At 37.3% G+C, this 18,536-nt stretch overlaps 1 protein-coding gene across 4 annotated transcripts in view; it reads left to right on the forward strand.

Moving 5' to 3' along the window:
* LOC137002680 (cadherin-2-like) overlaps window positions 1-8,479 on the forward strand; it is a 74,370-nt gene extending 65,891 nt beyond the window's left edge. For 3 of the 4 annotated variants that reach the window (XM_067362493.1, XM_067362495.1, XM_067362494.1), the window contains 2 exons: window positions 2,752-2,913; window positions 7,214-8,479. In XM_067362493.1, the coding sequence (XP_067218594.1) occupies window positions 2,752-2,913; window positions 7,214-7,420 (369 nt within the window). In that variant the 3' untranslated portion in view covers window positions 7,421-8,479. Of the gene's footprint in view, window positions 1-2,751; window positions 2,914-7,213 lie in introns of those variants that run through there. The other variant, XR_010891904.1, reaches the window with a different exon arrangement.
* The last annotated feature ends 10,057 nt before the right edge of the window (window positions 8,480-18,536 follow it).

An 18,536-nucleotide genomic window follows, 5' to 3' on the forward strand; every position in this document is an offset into this window, starting at 1 on the left:
CTGAGTTATTTTGTTCTGTTTAGTTCATGTTTAGAGTTTGTTTTTCCATTGGTCTCACATTCTTTGTTCTGTTTCCCGCCACTTGTTTGTATCCATGTTTTGATTAGTGTTTGAGTTCAGCTGTGTTTAGTTAATTAGTCCTGTATTCCCCCTGTTGATTAATGTGGTTACTGATTGAGTTATGTTCAGGTGTGTCTAGTTTATTAGTGCCTTTGTTTGTTCAGTGTATTTAAGCCCTGTGTTTCAGTCTGTTCTGTGTCAGTTCTGTTACATTTACCTGGTTGTTCTTTTCTGTGTTTTTGTATTCTCTGTTAAAATAAACATCTTACTTGTTTGAGATGCATATCAAATCCTGCATCTCATCCTTTGCTGCAACCAATGTGACAAAAATGTTACCCAAATATTCTTTGATAATGTATTTCATATGAAATCAATGAAAGGTACTTTCCTGTCTTAGCTCATTATCTGTAATGTGTTCTAATTTTCCTTTTATTTAGTTTATCTAATTTAATATCAGTGTTGTCTCATATGTCTCATATGGTCCTCATATCTCGCCATGGTCCTAAAGGAGTGTTGTTTCATTTTACTGTGTACATGCTGTATACAGTTGAAATGGCTTTAACTCTCTGACTTTAATCAAGGAATTTTTATGATGGTCCAAGCCTAAAATTTAGGAATGCATTTGGTGTTTCGTGTCAATGGGTGCTTCTCAGTTCTTATTTGTGCCTCATTTCCTTTCCTCGCTTCCTTCCCCGCGTCTTAGCTCCACCCCTTCAGGATGCGAGGGAAGGACGCACGGAAAAGAAGCGAAGACGGAAGAAATTGAATCAAGTGAAATGATATATCCTCGCTCCCTTTAGCATCACTTCAAAGCGTCATCAGCTGCGCATGCGGGATCTACCCACATGTTGTTAAAGTTTGGTTATTTAAAAAAATTATAATAAATATTAATGAAGCAAGAGGCCCGGTTGAAATATATGAGATATAAAGTTTATTTAATCTGTAAAAGTAAAGCATACATTTAAATTATTGTGACAGATATGAAAAGGGAGGAGAATGTATATGTGCGTCAATTTTCTCGACAAGAAAGACTTCCTCAAGGGATGCACCTCTGTATCCTCACTCATGACTCCTCAGGCATCCTCCTCACTCCTCACTCCTCGTTCCTCGCCTCCTCGTGATGCAATTAGAGAATTGAGATGTCCTTCAAGATGGCTGAGCTCGATCAGTTTTCAGGTCATTGGATGGAAGAGCGAGGAGACGAGGAGGGATATTGAGAAGATCCCATAGTTGTCCAATGAGATGTTCGTTCTTTTGTGGAGGTGGGCAAAGGGGATCTTCTTTCCTGCCTTATAAGAACTGTTGGCATTTTTCTTTATGTTCATTTACCAAGATCTAATATACATCTTTCTCCTGACTTGACTCATTACGACTCACATGACTTCTTGTTTATTTTAAATGGGCATTAATAGAGAGTTGGTCCTCCATATGCTGCTATAACAGCTTCTGTTGTTTTGGAAAGCTTGTCACTAGATGATGGATCATGCCTGCAAGATTTGCCTGCAGGATGATATGAAATATATGTGTGTATATCTGGTAATATATCTTAAATTTATCAGCATGAAACAGCCTGATTGTTGGAAGCTTCTAATGAAAGTGCTGAAGATGATTACATGCAAATGGTTTGACCAGGGTTAAGCAAGTTCGGTCTTAGAGAGCTGCTGTCCTGCAGAGTTTAGCTCCAACCCTAAAAAAATACCTTCAGCTGCCTATAGCCTTAGTAATCCTGAAGAGCATGATTAGCTTGTTCAGGTGTGTTTGAATAAGGTTGGAGCTAAACTCAGCAGGACAGCGGCTCTCTAGGACTGAACTTGCCCACCCCTGGGTTGGACAAAGAAAATACTGAACCATAAATATATCTTAAAAACGATCCTCAACTGGATGGAACTGAAATAAATACTTTGAATGTTGCGATCCTATCAGACTTATGATAGCAACCTGATTCGTAACAAAGCACTGTTCACCAGAGGAGAACTGGCCTCCCAACTAAGCCTGGTTTCTCCCAAGGTTTTTTTTTTCTCCATTTTAACACCTATTTGCCACTTGTTTGCCACCTGATGTCACCTGATGGAGTTTGGGTTCCTTGCCGCTGTCGCCTTTGGCTTGCTTAGTTGGAGACACTTGACATTTGACTTGACATTTGATTTTCAACAGTATTCTTGACATTTATTCAACAGTGCTTTGATCTGCCTGCATTGACACTATTCTTGAAGATTATGTACCAGTTATCAATGTAAAGCTGCTTTGACAATCTGCATTGTAAAAAGCGCTATATAAATAAAGATGACTTGACTTGACTTGGCTTAAAAACAAAAATTAAAAACATCACATAATATATTTATTTGTCCATATAACACATATAACATAAGGCAACAAAAGATGTGGTCTATGCATCCACATTGTTGCCTCCATGTTCTCCATACACAAAAATAAACAAAGCTCTTCTGCATATGCTTCACTCCTGTTGTCAACACCACCTCCCAGTGCTTTGGCTGTGTGCTTGCAAAACAACACACACGCGCACACACGCACACACACGCACACACACACACACACACACACACACACACACACACACACACACACACATGCACACACACACACACACACACCAGTGTATCTATAAATGCTAATAATGATGTTAATGCTTTTGAACTCAGCATCTTGACTTTTGTTTGTGTTTGCAAACAGGATTATGACCTGAGCCAGCTGCAGCAGCCAGATACAGAGATTGAAGGCATCAAGCCCTTTGGCATCCGCAGGTTGGATGAGAGACCCCTGCATCCCGAGCCCCATTACCCTGTCAGATCAGCCGCACCTCATCCTGGAGATATTGGAGATTTCATCAGTGAGGTAGAGTAGCACTGTACAAGCATCACACCAACAAAATACTGTTAAAATAGTTGAAAGAAGAAAACACATTTGAAAACTAGAGAAATTAAAAGATTACAGCTGGTGTGTTCACAAATGTTGCAGATGATGTCATTGCTATTACTGGCATATTTTGATCAGTCCAGGGCAGTTTCTGATGACAGGTGCTCAAGGGGCATAGTGACCAGTGGTGGACAGTGAGGGGGGCTGGCGTGTAACCAGAGGTCACTTTTACTAAACATTTTCTGTCATTGACTGATTTATACAGCATTGACGGAAAAATTTGAAGGTCATTCCTTCATTTTACACTGAGGGTGATCTATTGTGACTTGTGACTGTCCAGTTGGTAAAATTAAACTGCCACGAGAAGTCTGTCCAAGCTGACCTTGGTGTGTTTAATTATGCACAGGCGAACACCTAGTTTAAGTCCATATTATAATAATATATACTTATTAGGGCTGTAACGATATGCGATATGCACCTGTGCTCACAGAAAAGCAAAAGACGCTTGCGATGCTTTGATTTAAGTTCTGTGGCGCCGTTCACATATTGCGTCTTTTGCGCGTGCAAGTCAGTTATTATTTTCAAATGTAGCCGCGCGGTAGGCGCGCTCATAATGGGATCAACGCGGTCGCGACGCGCATGCAATTCTCAACTTCTCAGAATGCCGCAAGCGCACCGCAGGTCGTGTGACAAGAATCAACCGATCAGCTATGGCCTTTCTGTAACAAAACATCAAAAGCTCAGCCGAACAGCTGATCATAGCTGTACATGGTGGTTTTTATATCTTATCTCCATCAATATATCTCGTAGTAAAACTAATGCAAGGGGGCTAGAAATCATTTATCCTTTGCAGAAACATCCTCTGTAGCTCTTGGAGAGCCCAGTTCAAGGTTGCATAGCAACGACCGACGCCACGGGAGCGCAAGCGCTTTGGAAAGAAGGAGAAGCGGTGCGGCCGCGCCTTCCACGCGTTTTTAGACGCGATATGTGAACGGCCCCTATTCATTATTCTAAGTTCATGTTAAATTTAAAAACAATTTTTTAGTGACAGACAGCCCTATTCAACTGTTAATTTGAATTTCAGTTTCATTTTGTTCAAAATATCGTGATACGTATCGTATCGTGAACTCCGTATCGAGATACGTATCGTATCGTGACCTGAGCGTATCGTTACACCCCTAATACTTATATATGTAATCCGTCATTTTTTTAAATGGTGGCTGTCATAAAACTTGATGGATTTATTCAATCATACATTAAATATTGAAGAACAGTAAAAATAGTGATTTTGTAATATGGTGCATATATTTATCAAAACATTCCTCTCTAGAGTATTTTTCTTGCTGACTAAGAAGTTTATGGTCATCCAATGGCTTTAAAAAAAATAAATAAAAAAGTGAAAAGTGACGCGATGTGTAGCTAAGTATGGTGTCCCATACTCGGAAATTGTGCTCTGCATTTCACCCATCCAAATGCGCACACACACACACACACACACACACATGTTTGTTTTTGTGAATTGTGGGGACTTTCCATAGACTTCAATGCATTTTACACTGAACAAACTGTACATTCTATCCCCCTACCCTGCCCCTACCCCTAAACCTAACCCTCACAGGAAACTGTGCAAACTTTTACTTTTTCACAAAAACTCATTCTATATGATTTATAAACCCATTTACATTGTGGGGACCGCTGGCTGGTCCCCACGATGTAGGTGAACTCAGGTTTATATTACATCATGGGGACATTTGGTCCCCACAATGTAATATAAACAAAAGCACACACACACACACACACACACACAGTGAGTATTGAACAAATACCCAAAGCAGTGGGTGGCCGTTTCTGCTGCGGTGCCCGGGGAGTGATTGGGGGTTCGGTGTCTTGCTCAAGGGCTCCTCAGTTGTGGGAAGTGAGAGTGGAAGAGAGAGCTGTTCATTCACTCCCTCCACCTACATTTCCTGTCAGTACTGAGAGACTCTAACCATTATGCCACAACTTCCCCTATTATATGTACAACGGTACAACGGTATGTGACATTGTTCTCATCTGTTTTATTGATGACAAAAATGACAAACAATGACATAAGCCATATTTGAGGTCGATGGATGATAGGCGAACATTTGGATTTCCTGCCCCACTGTACTAAGGTCAAGGTCAAGGTCAAGTTTATTTATATAACCCTTTAAAACAGCATAAATGCTGACCAAAGTGCTGCACAATATACCAAACAAAACATCCTCATACAATACAATTTAAACACTAATAATAAAATATCAAAAGAAACCAAACAAAAGTAATAAAATTAAGACAGGAACATCATGCAATATAAAACAATATTTAAGACTAAACAATTAATATCAAATTACACATATGCCTGAGAAAAGAAGTATCACAAGGAATCGCCGTTAACAATCTGTCCCTCACGGACTGCCTGGCTTTGCCACAAGTGTTTTTTTTTCTGTGATTAAACTAATACATTGTTTATTAAATAAATAAATTGTTTGAGTAAGCCTCCTCTACATAGATTCCAATATTCTCAGATTGGTTTCAGGCTTCTTTCAAATGTGGAAATAAATCTGATATGATTTAAATATGTGCATTTACGTCTCCCATGTAAGCAGAAATATCTGTGTAATGAGGTTCAGAGTGTGAAAAGAAGTGTTAGACCAGAAATCATACAAAATAGGCCAAAACCAAAATAAATGCACCAGTGTTCCCTCCGCTAACCTGCACCTATCACTGAGAATGAGATAATATGGAGGGATATATTTTGTTTAAATTAATTTAGGAGTAATGAATGCGGTGTATAACTTTGAACTGGATTAATGCATATCTCCAATTTACAGAACAGCTCTTTACTCTCAATAAGTTTTCTTCGCGGATCTCATCCGACACATCAAGTGTAGTTCAGTAGACCAGACAACTTTAAGGTGCTTGGTGCATACAGATGTTACAAAAGCACAAACTAAGCAAAATACCATATGTCTGGTTTCAGGATTAGAAGATAAAAGATCATGAATATTATAATTGTCAGGTTTATTTATAAACTGTGTAATATTAATTTTTTTATCCTCAATACAGAGATCTCCTATACTGCATAAACATTTTCTCCTTTATCCTGAAAAAGCTACATCAATCTGAGAACACTCCAACGAACGGTTACATGATATTGATGTATTAATTGGGACTTTTGGTAATTTATGTAATTTATTTATCTGATTCAAAATCCTTTTCAACACGAAATTCCTAAATTACTGCTAGATTTACATTCTGAAAAAAAAAAAAAAAAGTAAAGTTGGGAGAGAGGACTCTGGCACTGACAGCCTCTGCACGAACACAGAGGAGAAATCTCAGGTTGCATGTCATCTAGGATGTCGCTTTGCCAGAAAGTTGGAGCCTTGGCATTTGTTGCCCAATAATAATGCTTAAAAATGGCCTCCACAATTTTTGCAGTTGTTTTATAGATCCATACAAACAAAATAATAACTGAATCAAGTTGTTTGAATTAAAGCTGCTGTCCACGATTTTTGGCCGTCTATCGGTTAATAAACAGAACTGCACGCGTCTTGTGGAAGAACATTCTAGCCGGAGCTACTTTTCTCCATGTATGTCTATGGCGAGTCACGCAGTTACTGTGATACTCTGCGGCGGGTCCAACCAGTCTGAATATAAACACTTATTATAAGTGTAACATAATGATTCAGGGTAAGACAAAAACACGGTTTGGAAAATGGATTCATGTTGTATTTTCTCATTATATAATTTTTGTAAATTTTTAACACAAAAAAAAGTTGCGGACTGCAGCTTTAATTTTAAAAGAGATATAGAAACTTAGGGAGAGTAATCATCTTTATTACCTTCACATGGCCAATTAGTGAGTTTGTTAATGATGTCTAAAAAAGTAATTTAAACAAATGTATAGGGTTCTTTGGAATTTCCAGGCCAAGATGGGTAAAGTGATCATCCACTATTTTAAATAGTGTTCAAAAAGGTTATTCGTTAGGGACATAAATTCACTTTTACTTCAACTTATTGAGTATCCTGAAAGATTACTAAAAGCGTCAATGTAATATAAAATTTTAAGGGCAGAAACCACAGGATCCATTACACACAGTAAAAGATCATCTGCATATATAAATAAAATATATATTTGCTCCATGTAAAGAATCAGAAGGTTTCTTCCTTTGGATTGAATCCTGTAGCATTCCCAGCATATAAGGGGCAACCTCCAGGATGAAAAAGTTAACTGGAACTTTGTACATTGTCTTTGCAGGGTCTAATGGCTGCTGATAATGACCCTACTGCTCCACCGTACGACTCGCTGTTAGTGTTTGACTACGAGGGTAACAGCTCTACTGCAGGATCACTCAGCTCCATCAACTCCTCCAGCAGTGATGGAGACCAGGATTACGATTACCTCAAAGACTGGGGTCCCCGCTTCATGAAACTAGCTGACATGTACGGTGGCACAGATGAATGAAAGACAAGAAGAGAGGAATTCCACAGCTTTTTTCCTTATTTCAGATGACAGCTGCAGATATGGGTTTTAAAGGATCAATACAAGCATCCCGAGGCTAAATGTTAATAGTTAACTCAAGGCTTAAAGTAATAGTTATGCATATATGCTTGTGGAACGCTTTTAGAGTATGATACTCTGTTACACTTGAACTTTACAGTATAGAAGCACAGGTCTTTAATGTGCCTTTTTGTACATTCTTGGGATCCGAAGGATTTATGTTCAAGGCTTTAATTATACTGACTTAAGGAGTGTTTCTGAAATTTAAGGATGTGTTAATCTATGATCAAATGATTATGCTTTTCTCTTTTTTCTTAACTGTTCTGCAAAAGGATTATTTAACTTTCTTTTTTGCTCAAAATGATGATTCACTGGTAGAACAGACACATTGTAAGACACTACAATTCACTAGATTCTTAGGATACTTTGCTCAACCACAATTTCACATGTGCACATAGTTTGAAATAAAAAAAGATAACTGAAATGTTGGTAATTTCCTACATTATATTGCATTTACACATAAGTTTGTGCTTCACAGTAAAGACTAAAAAGGGCTATTTCATTAAAGAGCAGAATGAATTTCTAATTGACTCCTAAATTGTTGCATTAATTTCAATGGGATAGTTAATGTCAGAATGGATTTTTCAACATTTTATGTGGAAATTTGTTTTGCTCATGTTTTGTAAGGCCCAATGTGTGTACATTTTCATTTCATGAAGTATGAGAAAACAGCATTTAAACAAATATTGATGTACACCTCCTTTGCAAGCGTCTGTATTTCTTGTATGCATTTACAAAACATTCATCAAAAAAGCATGGTTGTTTTCTTTATATAATTCTAGAAATAAAAAAGCCTGGGATGGATTTGGACAGATACTTGTGGACGACAGGGGCGAACACCGTTTGCTGAAATACGTGGCGATTCTTTACAGGACGGATGACAAACCACACACTGAAAATTCTTCCCTCCCTTATGAATAAAAAATACTGCCATGATGAGCTGCTCCAGGACATTTTCAGCTCTTCTGCTGCAAATCCTAGTGTACATGAAACAAAAAAAACAATCATTTGCAGTGTCTTATGCCATCACAACTAAAAGATTTGACATTCAGGACACACTGTCTTGGAAGATGCATATTTCCAGTGAAGTAGAATTAATCCATGGACAAATATGAAAGACTGAGGAGAGACTCACAAATGATGTCAAATGATGAGTTTTCCTGAACCTTCAGCTCAGGATAAAGTGAAATACGTGTTACTGCCATTTTATATTTAACCTGTAGTTTAACGAGTAATGAGAAACAAGACAATGCAGAAGACAACAGTATCTATTTTTCTGAAGAAAATCTTGATTATAGACACATAATACAATAAAAAATGTCAAACATTATAATTTTATATTTATTTGCAGTTGAAGATTGAGTTGCAAAGTAGGTCCTCCTTACAAATGTCTTAAGATCTTTGTACATGGAGAAAGAAGGCTGCATTATTTAAACTGAAAGAAGTAAAATAAAGATTTTGTTATCATGGTCAGTAATTAGTTCGTGGTGTAAGAGGTTTAGTATCAATACAGCTGGTGACTAACCACAGTAACACAACTGCTAATGTACCAATGCATGAATATCAGTCAATAATCGGTCAGTTATGGGTTGACTTCCAGTGATATCAATATAAACTGGTTAAAAAGGAGGAAGAGGTTCAGATCTACAAACACGAATAAGAAGAACTACAAACATGGTGGATGTGCGTGAGACTGACAGTCCTCCATTTTTAGTAAATGTTTTTAAAAACAAACCACCAGCACTCGAGTGCTGAAAAACTACATCCTTCTTGTTATAAGGTTGGAGGAGGACAATGTAATGAAATTAAGTAATGAAAAACAGTAAGTGTGAGAGATTAATTAAAAAAATATATTTATCTCATGTTTTCCATGCTATTTCTGTTACATCATTGTGAACTTAGCTTAGCACAGTTTATAAAGATATGAATGGGAACATTTCAAAACGGATAAGTTTGGCTTACATTAACTACACATTATGCAAAAACATGAGCGTAACACGAGTTCTCCGCATAAAACAACCACAGCTGACATGTCTATACATGGTTTATAAAAGCTAAACGTCATTTATCAAATATATTAGTTAAAAGAAAGTTCCAACCTACCTTTCATCCCGACAGAAAAAGTAAACGAAGGATAAGCAGCAGGTGATAATCTGGAGCCGCAGGTAAACTTGTGCGTCATGACGTCAGCCCGACTGAATGAATCATCGCCCAGAAACAGCAGATATGGAAATAAGACAAATTTCAGCATTTTAATCATAATACCCCTTTACAATCATAATGACAAAATTAATTAACCGAACCGCTTCCATAAATGTACTTTTTTAAAATTACAAAAACATAACATTAACATATTGCCCTGAGATATAAAATAGCCGTTTAAAATACCTTTTTTATTTTTAATTTCATTTCATTCCATTTCATATTTCTTTTACGTAGAACAGGTTATGGCTTTTTCAAAATTTTCAACTTCAACATAAATTTAAAAAAGTTAATTTTGGTTAAAACATGATTTACGTTGGAAACAATCAAATAAAATAGAGAACCCACATGACAGCTTGCTGGAGCCATTTGAAAAACCAGAACTGCTTCTGAAATGGACTTTTATATCTTTGCTGTGGTGCATCATGGGAGGTGGGAGAAACCAAAGTGGGGGTTGAAGGGGATTATTAAAGGGTTTCTTTTATTATTATTATTGAAAGGCTGTTGTTGCACAGTATTTATTTATTTCTTTTTTTAAAATTAGGGTGCCTACTAAAAGCTTATAATACTGAGGTTTGTTTACTTGGGGAACTTAATTTCTGGTTGGTTGCTTAGAGGTTGTGTCCATGAGTATAAATGCCCACTAGCTGAACTATCACAGCATTGTCAGTCTGTGGTGGAAGCTGAAGAGTAAAGAATCTCCTAAAGGTTGGAATTATTGAGAGTGAGATGTTTGTTTGAATGTTGTTTGTCTTGTTATGCAGCAGTTTTCTTTTGGCATTAGAAATAAGTTGTCAACAGCGTAAGGGTTTAAATCCATAGAGTCTGGTATAAAGTGAAAAATACAATGTTTAAATACTAAAAGAGAAATGTGTTCTATAGTATGACCAAATGTTCTATAGGAATACAAAACTTCAATCCCTTGTAGTAAAATGGTGCTGTTTGGTGATACAGTAGGTGGCCATCCAAAACGGTGTTTCTACCGCCGCGCCTGCCGCCGCCGCCGCCGCATCGCAAAGTGCATTTGCAGCTTTTGACCGCTGAGTGGCGCTTTAACCACATGTTATCCAACAAATTCATCAAAGCACATTTATCTTTATGCAAAATGCAAGTTCTCTCACATATTAGGCCTATATTTTATCACAAATACATGTTTTATTTATATTTTAAACTCCTTTAATAAAACAGCATGGATTTTTGACTTGCACATACTCTGTTATTCGTTACCTGTCCTTTATTTGACAGATAACTACTTAGGAAAAATATAGCCTATCTGTTTGGACACTGATTAATAAATTGTTGCGTGTTTCATGAGTTATATCCCTTTATTTTAGTAAAACGTGAGTCACTGAATAATTTCGCTCCCATTATTAAGGCACGATTTAGCTAAATCATTGAAACTAAAAAGAATGGACTGATTAATAAATCAACATTAAAAAAACTGCAACTCCTGCAGCCGCATTTAAATGCAGGAGTGTAGCCTATTCTATTCCTTAAAATATCAAATATCAAATTCAGAAACAACACATTCCAGCGGATAGATCACCTCTTATTTAACACAGACCTACGAATTTATTATCGAATTGAGATATTTCTTTCTTTTTAGGTAATTATTCGCTGAGTTTAAGTTCACTTTTGAGACGTTTCAGTTTCTTGCAGAGAGACAGCTAAAAGCTCACCCAGATTTTATTTATTTTATTGTACTAAAGCACAAGGTTTTGTTGTTATCGTGAGCGCACAAATAAAAGTAGACCATTTGTAGTCTTGCACTAATCTGTAGGCTATCGCCAAAAATGATGGAAGGTCTGTTTTAAGTTGTTTCTGTCATGAGGAGAAAATCCATCAGAACGCGCCGGCGCTTTCGTCGACCAGAGGGATAAAAATTGAACCAATTTAGTTTCATATTTATATTTAAATATTGGGCTATAGCCTAATTTATTTATTTATTTTTTTTAAAGATGTCACCAATGTTGATTATGAAAAGTGAATAGCATGACGGATGCGCAATGTTGGGAGACAAATGCAGCGGGTCAGACATAATTTCGACCACTTCATTAAGTTTTGTTTTATGTAAGTCTTTCTTTAAAATGAATTTCGTTTTGTAGAAATTGTATCTTAATTTCAATCAATGTTTCATCAACCAATTGCCTAGGCTATATTTAATTAGGAAGAAAACCATGAACGTCAGGAGTGGAATGGAAACGAAACCATGTTTCTGCGGCCTTTGAAAAAGGCTGAAGTAATAGACGTCTTTCTGTTTTTATTAAATTTCTTAAATACATGTCTTTGTTACTTAATTAATTGATAAGATGTTTTGGTCTAACAATATATTTTAGCTGCTCTAAATTCTAAGTTAGACACAAATTTCAAAAGTAAATTCATGTATTTACAGTAAAAGAATAAAGAAATAGCCTAACTCTAGACTTATATGCTATTTATGTTTGGACAATATAATAATAATAATAATAATAATAATAATAATAATAATAATAATAATAATAATAATAATATCTCAGCAAAGACCGAACATATTTATTTGTGTCGGCACACGACCGCTAACAGTAACACAGTAACACAGCGCATCAAAGCTTGCTGTTGTCTTGGCTACCTTACAAACGGCGAAGGAAACAACAGTGAATTTTTCCCCCTTTTGTGGTAATTTAGCACTAGTTTATGTGGTATTCTGCTTGCATTTTTGGGCTTCAGTTGGATGAATTTTTTTTTTTTTTTATTTATTTTTTTTATCTTTAGTCAATTGAGTTTAGTTCTAAAAAAAGCAAAGGCTAAATAGTAAATAATCTGCGCCGGGGCCCATCATAGGGTGGGGGGGTGTCCCGTACGCCCATACAATGGGTTCATGTTACCTACTGTATGATTATCAGACGATTTTAATGTGTTAATGTTTCAACTATAGCTATGTAACAATCTGATAAACTGCAATTGTGCAGTTTGTATCCACTAACACGCTCATAAACATTACAAAAATAAATGTCATGCCATAAGCTACACAATTACGAAAAAAAAAAAAAAAAAAAAAAAAAGTTATCCCAATAATCAACATTTTGTTATTCAACAAGTGCTAGGCTATTAAGATAAAAAGTTTCTGCTGTAGAGTTTGCGCCTAATCTGACTCTACACAATGGACTACACAATGCTTATGAATATTTTATAGGCCTATTTGTATTTTGACTGTTAAGAGCAAAATGACGAGAACATGTTTAACATTGGGAGTTTAAGATTCTTTATTAAATATTACTTTGTGCAAAACATATAGGCATCTGTACATTGTACTTCTATAACATCATAACATAAATCATTAAATTATAGTTCAGATGAACCGTACAAACCCAATCTTGTTTTTTGCTATTAATTTAGGCCTATTTATTTATATCAGCAGATCTGTGTTGATTCAGTTCATTTCAATAACTGCTGATGTTGCAAACTGTGGTTAAGCTGTAAAGCAGCTCGAAAGAATTGACCAAGATATGTAACATTATGGCTCTGTATTATTAGAACAATAACTGTACAGAATCTGCCATCCAAATAAAATAACAATTTTAAAGAAAAACAACAAACCGATTGTGTTCCATTTATATATCAATGTATATTTTTTTACATTATCTTGTGTGTATAAAAAGCACTCACCCAACCTAACAGTGCTTGACAAGTTTGAGATGGGGGAAGGGCGCTTTGTTTAAAATGTTTGTCACCAAAGCCATTAATCCAAAGGGCGGGAGACTCAAAATATTAGCCTAAGCTATGCGTGTGACAGACCTTTTTGCAACCTTAATGCTTTTTGTTAATTTTAACATCCTGATCGATCAGATATGAAATAAGCTGACGAAATACACAATTGTTAGACTCTGAGTATTTGCAGCAAGTTTCTTTATTTGTTTGTATTATTGAGATTTGCAGTGTTTTGCGTTTCACGCTCCACTCCAGAAGTTCCGAATGGGATCAACCCCCCCCCGCGCGTTTGCCAGCGTCTGCTGCTGCCGAGCAGAGTATGTGCAAAGTTTTGACTGGAGCGAGGAGGGATTTTGTAAAAGTCGGAGCGTGTTTTTTTTTTTTTTTTTTAAATCTGCAAGAAATGTTATGAGTTTGGCGTGTGATAGGTAAAAAAAGTTTGCACAATAAGCCACTACGCAAATGTGTGTCTAAGTAGACCAGCTAAAATATATTGTTCGACCAAAAACATCTTATCAATTATTTAAGTAATAAAGACATGTAATAAAGTAATAAATAAATTTAATTAAAACAGAAAGACGTATATTATTCGTTTCCATTCCTACGTTTGGTTTTCTTCCTATTTATTAAATATAGGCAATTGGTTGATGAAACATTGATTGAAATTAAGATACAGTTTCTACAAAACGAAATTCACTTTAAAGAAAGACTTAGCTACTATAAAACAAAACTTAATGAAGTGGTCAAACTATGTCTAACCCGCTGCATTTGTCTTCCGACATAGCGCATGCGTCATGCTATTCCCTTTTCATAATGAACATGGGTGGAATTTATTCATTTAAAAATAACAGGCAATAGCCCAATATTTAAATATAAATATGAAACTAAATTGGCTACATTTTTATCCCTCTGGCCGACGAAAGCGCCGGCGCGTTCTGGTGGATTTTTTCCTCATGACAGCTGAAACAAAAACAGGCCTTCCGTCATTTTGGGCGATAGCTCATGCAAGACTACGAATGGTCTACTTTTATTACGCTCACAATAACAACTAAACCTTGTACTTTTGAATAATAAAATAAAATAAAACAAACAGGGTGCGCTTTCAGCTGTCTCTCTGCGAGAATCTGAAATGTCTCAAAAGTGAACTTAAACTCGGCGAATAACTGTACCTAAAAGAAAGAAATATCTCAATTCGATAAGATATAGGTCTGTGTTAAATAAGAGGTGATCTATCCGCTGGAACGTGTTGTTTCTGAAATCATGGCCGGTGCTCGTTGCTGCTGTTATCAGTTCTCTTGGCGCTCGTGCACACGCGCAGTTTTCACACAGACAATCGAGCGTTTCGTTCTGGTAAAAGCACAAAACAAAATGCACACAACGTGTCCTTGCTCTTGATGTACAATCACAGATGAACACCTTTGGTTTTAATTATTAAATTTCTGCGACATCAAAATCACTAAACATTACATAGCTTAGGCCTAGGGTTAGGGTTAGGTTAACCCCCCCCCCAAAAAAAAAAAAAAAAAATTATATATATATATATAAATAAACAAGAACAATTTTAAAAAATCAAGAACAATAGCAGAAAATAAGAATTATTGCTATTAATGCGGTCTTAATGCTGGACCGTTCTGAATGAAAATATTACAGAATGAAAATATTAAATTTATAATCCATGTGTGTGCTCCTAATAAATAAATAAATAAATAAATAAATAAATAAATAAATAAATAAATAAATAAATAAATAAATAAATAAATAAATAAATAAATAAATATATGCCTGATTAATGACAATAGCATGCAGTAAGACTTTGTGTAAAGGTCTTCCTTTTCATTTTTGATGCATAGAGTAGCCTAAGACTATCCACGTTTTGAAATTAACTCTCACTTTAAATTTTTTTTAATGGTTTTTAAGGATGTTAAAAGGGTTAGGGTTAGGGTTAGGGTCATCTCCGTTTACAAACCGACATTTTATCATTACAGTCACTTTCCAATCCGTCCATTTGCGCCACCTGGTGGTAGTTTTTTACACGCGACTGAATTTCAGTTAACGCCGCGGCCCTAATGTAAAGGTTAAAATCCCTTTGTGTTCTGCTCTTATAAACCATTTCTTTACTACTAGGTAATGAAGATTTAGACTTAATGTGCACCAAATATTTATTGTAGCCCTAGTAGCATAAATAAGGGTGTTTTACAGTCTATTAGCAGTTGCCAAATTCCAACGTTTCACCAAATTGAAGAATTAAGAGTTTCTCTCTTGCTGCTTTCATGCAGATTTCGGAAAATATATGGTTTAAAAAATTGTTGACCATGTATAATGCTAACTTCTGTTTGTTTTTTATATAGGTCTGAGACCTAATGGGGTCTGATGTGGTCTCTAGAAGTTATGGCCAGAAATTTACAAGGTCTGTTGCTCTTGACTTTGTTTGTTTTTTCATATCCTAACCATCCCTTTGTCCCCATCATGTACAACTTAAACACCTGTGTTCCAAGTATGCTCAATGTCTTTTGAAGTGCTTTAACAGTCAAATTACTTATTGAAATTGATCACTTTGTTCCAGTGAGATCATGACAAGTTTTATTGGGAACGGTACTGCATGTTATCTTATGGTGTTGCAGGAGTTATTTGAGGATGTGAAAGGCATCTGACTCACTTGAACTCAGATATCTGATCGATAGGGGCACCCCAAGCTGAGTGAATAGAAATCATACAGTGTGCACACTGAAGAGCTTTATGGATGGTTGATCATGGGTGTGTATTGATCTGGTGTAATTTTGCTGTTTTACAGTGCTGGACTGTACTATTTGATTTTAAAACTGTTGCAATTTGTTTAATTGTACTGTATAAACTGTCTTGACTGTCTTTTGTATATTTATTCACTTGTTCATTCTGTGGATTCTGTATGTTGTCTTACCATTTTTATTTATTTATTTACTTTTCAAGCCTGTTTGAATTTATTTTCCCCCTTGATTGAGTGGTTACTCTGGTTCACTGGGTATTTCATTTTTATTACTTGTTACCCAAAAGTTTAATGGTGGAGAATTTGGCCATCCTTCAATGCAGCCCGAACCAATGAAAGGTCTACTACTATAGAAACAGCTTTAATTTTTCTTACATTACTTGCCATTTTTGGTATTGTATGGCCCTTTATCATTTTTATTGTATGAAATTAAACTGACTTTTGTCTGCCTGTTATGCTATTATATACACGCTATTTTATTGTAACGTTTTGCATGAAATTAGTTAATGGACTTTAATGCCATTATATACACTTTTTGCTCCTTTATTTTTGTCTGTACCCTTTTATTCTAACTGTGCCCATATGCTCATTTTATTTACTCCACCATAAAACTGTTGGAACCAGTTTACTGGTTGAGAATTTTAGTCTGTTGACTGCAGGTTAATATTCAAACCCACTTAAGCTCAGATATATGTAGATGTATGTTTCATTTATTTTTTTTTAAAATCTGTGCTCTTTTTGTTAGTTGTGTTTTTTGTATTATGTTGTGACTTTTTGCACTAGTACTTTATGCCAGTTTCATGTTTTTTTTTTTTTGTTGTTGTTTTTTTTATAGTTCTTTTGTAATCTAATCTTGTGTCTTTGATGTAATGCACTTTGGTTTCTTCCCTCTTTGGATGAATGTTCATGTTTTTGTTTATGTAAACATTTGTAATTGTTTGTTTTTGAGAATAAATAAAAGCTTTAAATATTTTCAATATTTAGAGTCCGAGGGGTAGAGAGTCCGAGGGGTAGAGAGTCCGAGGGGTAGAGAGTCCGAGGGGTAGAGAGTCCGAGGGGTAGAGAGTCCGAGGGGTAGAGAGTCCGAGGGGTAGAGAGTCCGAGGGGTAGAGAGTCCGAGGGGTAGAGAGTCCGAGGGGTAGAGAGTCCGAGGGGTAGAGAGTCCGAGGGGTAGAGAGTCCGAGGGGTAGAGAGTCCGAGGGGTAGAGAGTCCGAGGGGTAGAGAGTCCGAGGGGTAGAGAGTCCGAGGGGTAGAGAGTCCGAGGGGTAGAGAGTCCGAGGGGTAGAGAGTCCGAGGGGTAGAGAGTCCGAGGGGTAGAGAGTCCGAGGGGTAGAGAGTCCGAGGGGTAGAGAGTCCGAGGGGTAGAGAGTCCGAGGGGTAGAGAGTCCGAGGGGTAGAGAGTCCGAGGGGTAGAGAGTCCGAGGGGTAGAGAGTCCGAGGGGTAGAGAGTCCGAGGGGTAGAGAGTCCGAGGGGTAGAGAGTCCGAGGGGTAGAGAGTCCGAGGGGTAGAGAGTCCGAGGGGTAGAGAGTCCGAGGGGTAGAGAGTCCGAGGGGTAGAGAGTCCGAGGGGTAGAGAGTCCGAGGGGTAGAGAGTCCGAGGGGTAGAGAGTCCGAGGGGTAGAGAGTCCGAGGGGTAGAGAGTCCGAGGGGTAGAGAGTCCGAGGGGTAGAGAGTCCGAGGGGTAGAGAGTCCGAGGGGTAGAGAGTCCGAGGGGTAGAGAGTCCGAGGGGTAGAGAGTTAGGGTTAGGGTTAGGGTTAGGGTATATAGGGTTAAATGCGAATTTGCACCCCCCTATTGGGTGGGGTGCACTTCGTTTCTGTAGGTCCTAGGAGGCTGAAATTCGCTATATATACTATTTAGAGGGCGCCCGATCGTTTGCGCTTGGTTTGGTAGCTCTAGCGCCACCAGGGGCCGAGATATGGTATTGCACCACCAGTTGTTTTGCACCTAGAGATCTGAAATCAAGTATATATACTATTTAGAGGGCGCCCGATCGTTTGCGCTTGGTTTTGTCTCTCTAGCTCCACCCGGCGCCGAGATATGGCATTGCACCCCCTATATTTCCCTATGTATTTACACCTAATATTCAGGGTTGAGTTTCCCTTTTATCAGGGGTGCATCCAGGGTTGAGTTTACACGTCATCAGGGGTGCTTCCAGGGTTGAGTTTACACGTTATCAGGGGTGCAACGAGGGTTGAGTTTCTGTATACAGCTGATCAGCCCCAGGGTTGAGTTTCTGTATACAGCTGATCAGCCCCAGGGTTGAGTTTCTGTATACAGCTGTTTTATTTTTTGGGGTGGAGGGAGATGGGGACCTGGGTGGGTGGGAATTGTTACTTGTATGGGTGGGACTTGTATGGGTGGGAGTTATATTTGGTTGTAACTT

Source organism: Chanodichthys erythropterus, chromosome 16 (genome assembly GCF_024489055.1).
Source record: "Chanodichthys erythropterus isolate Z2021 chromosome 16, ASM2448905v1, whole genome shotgun sequence".
Lineage (NCBI taxonomy): Eukaryota > Metazoa > Chordata > Actinopteri > Cypriniformes > Xenocyprididae > Chanodichthys > Chanodichthys erythropterus.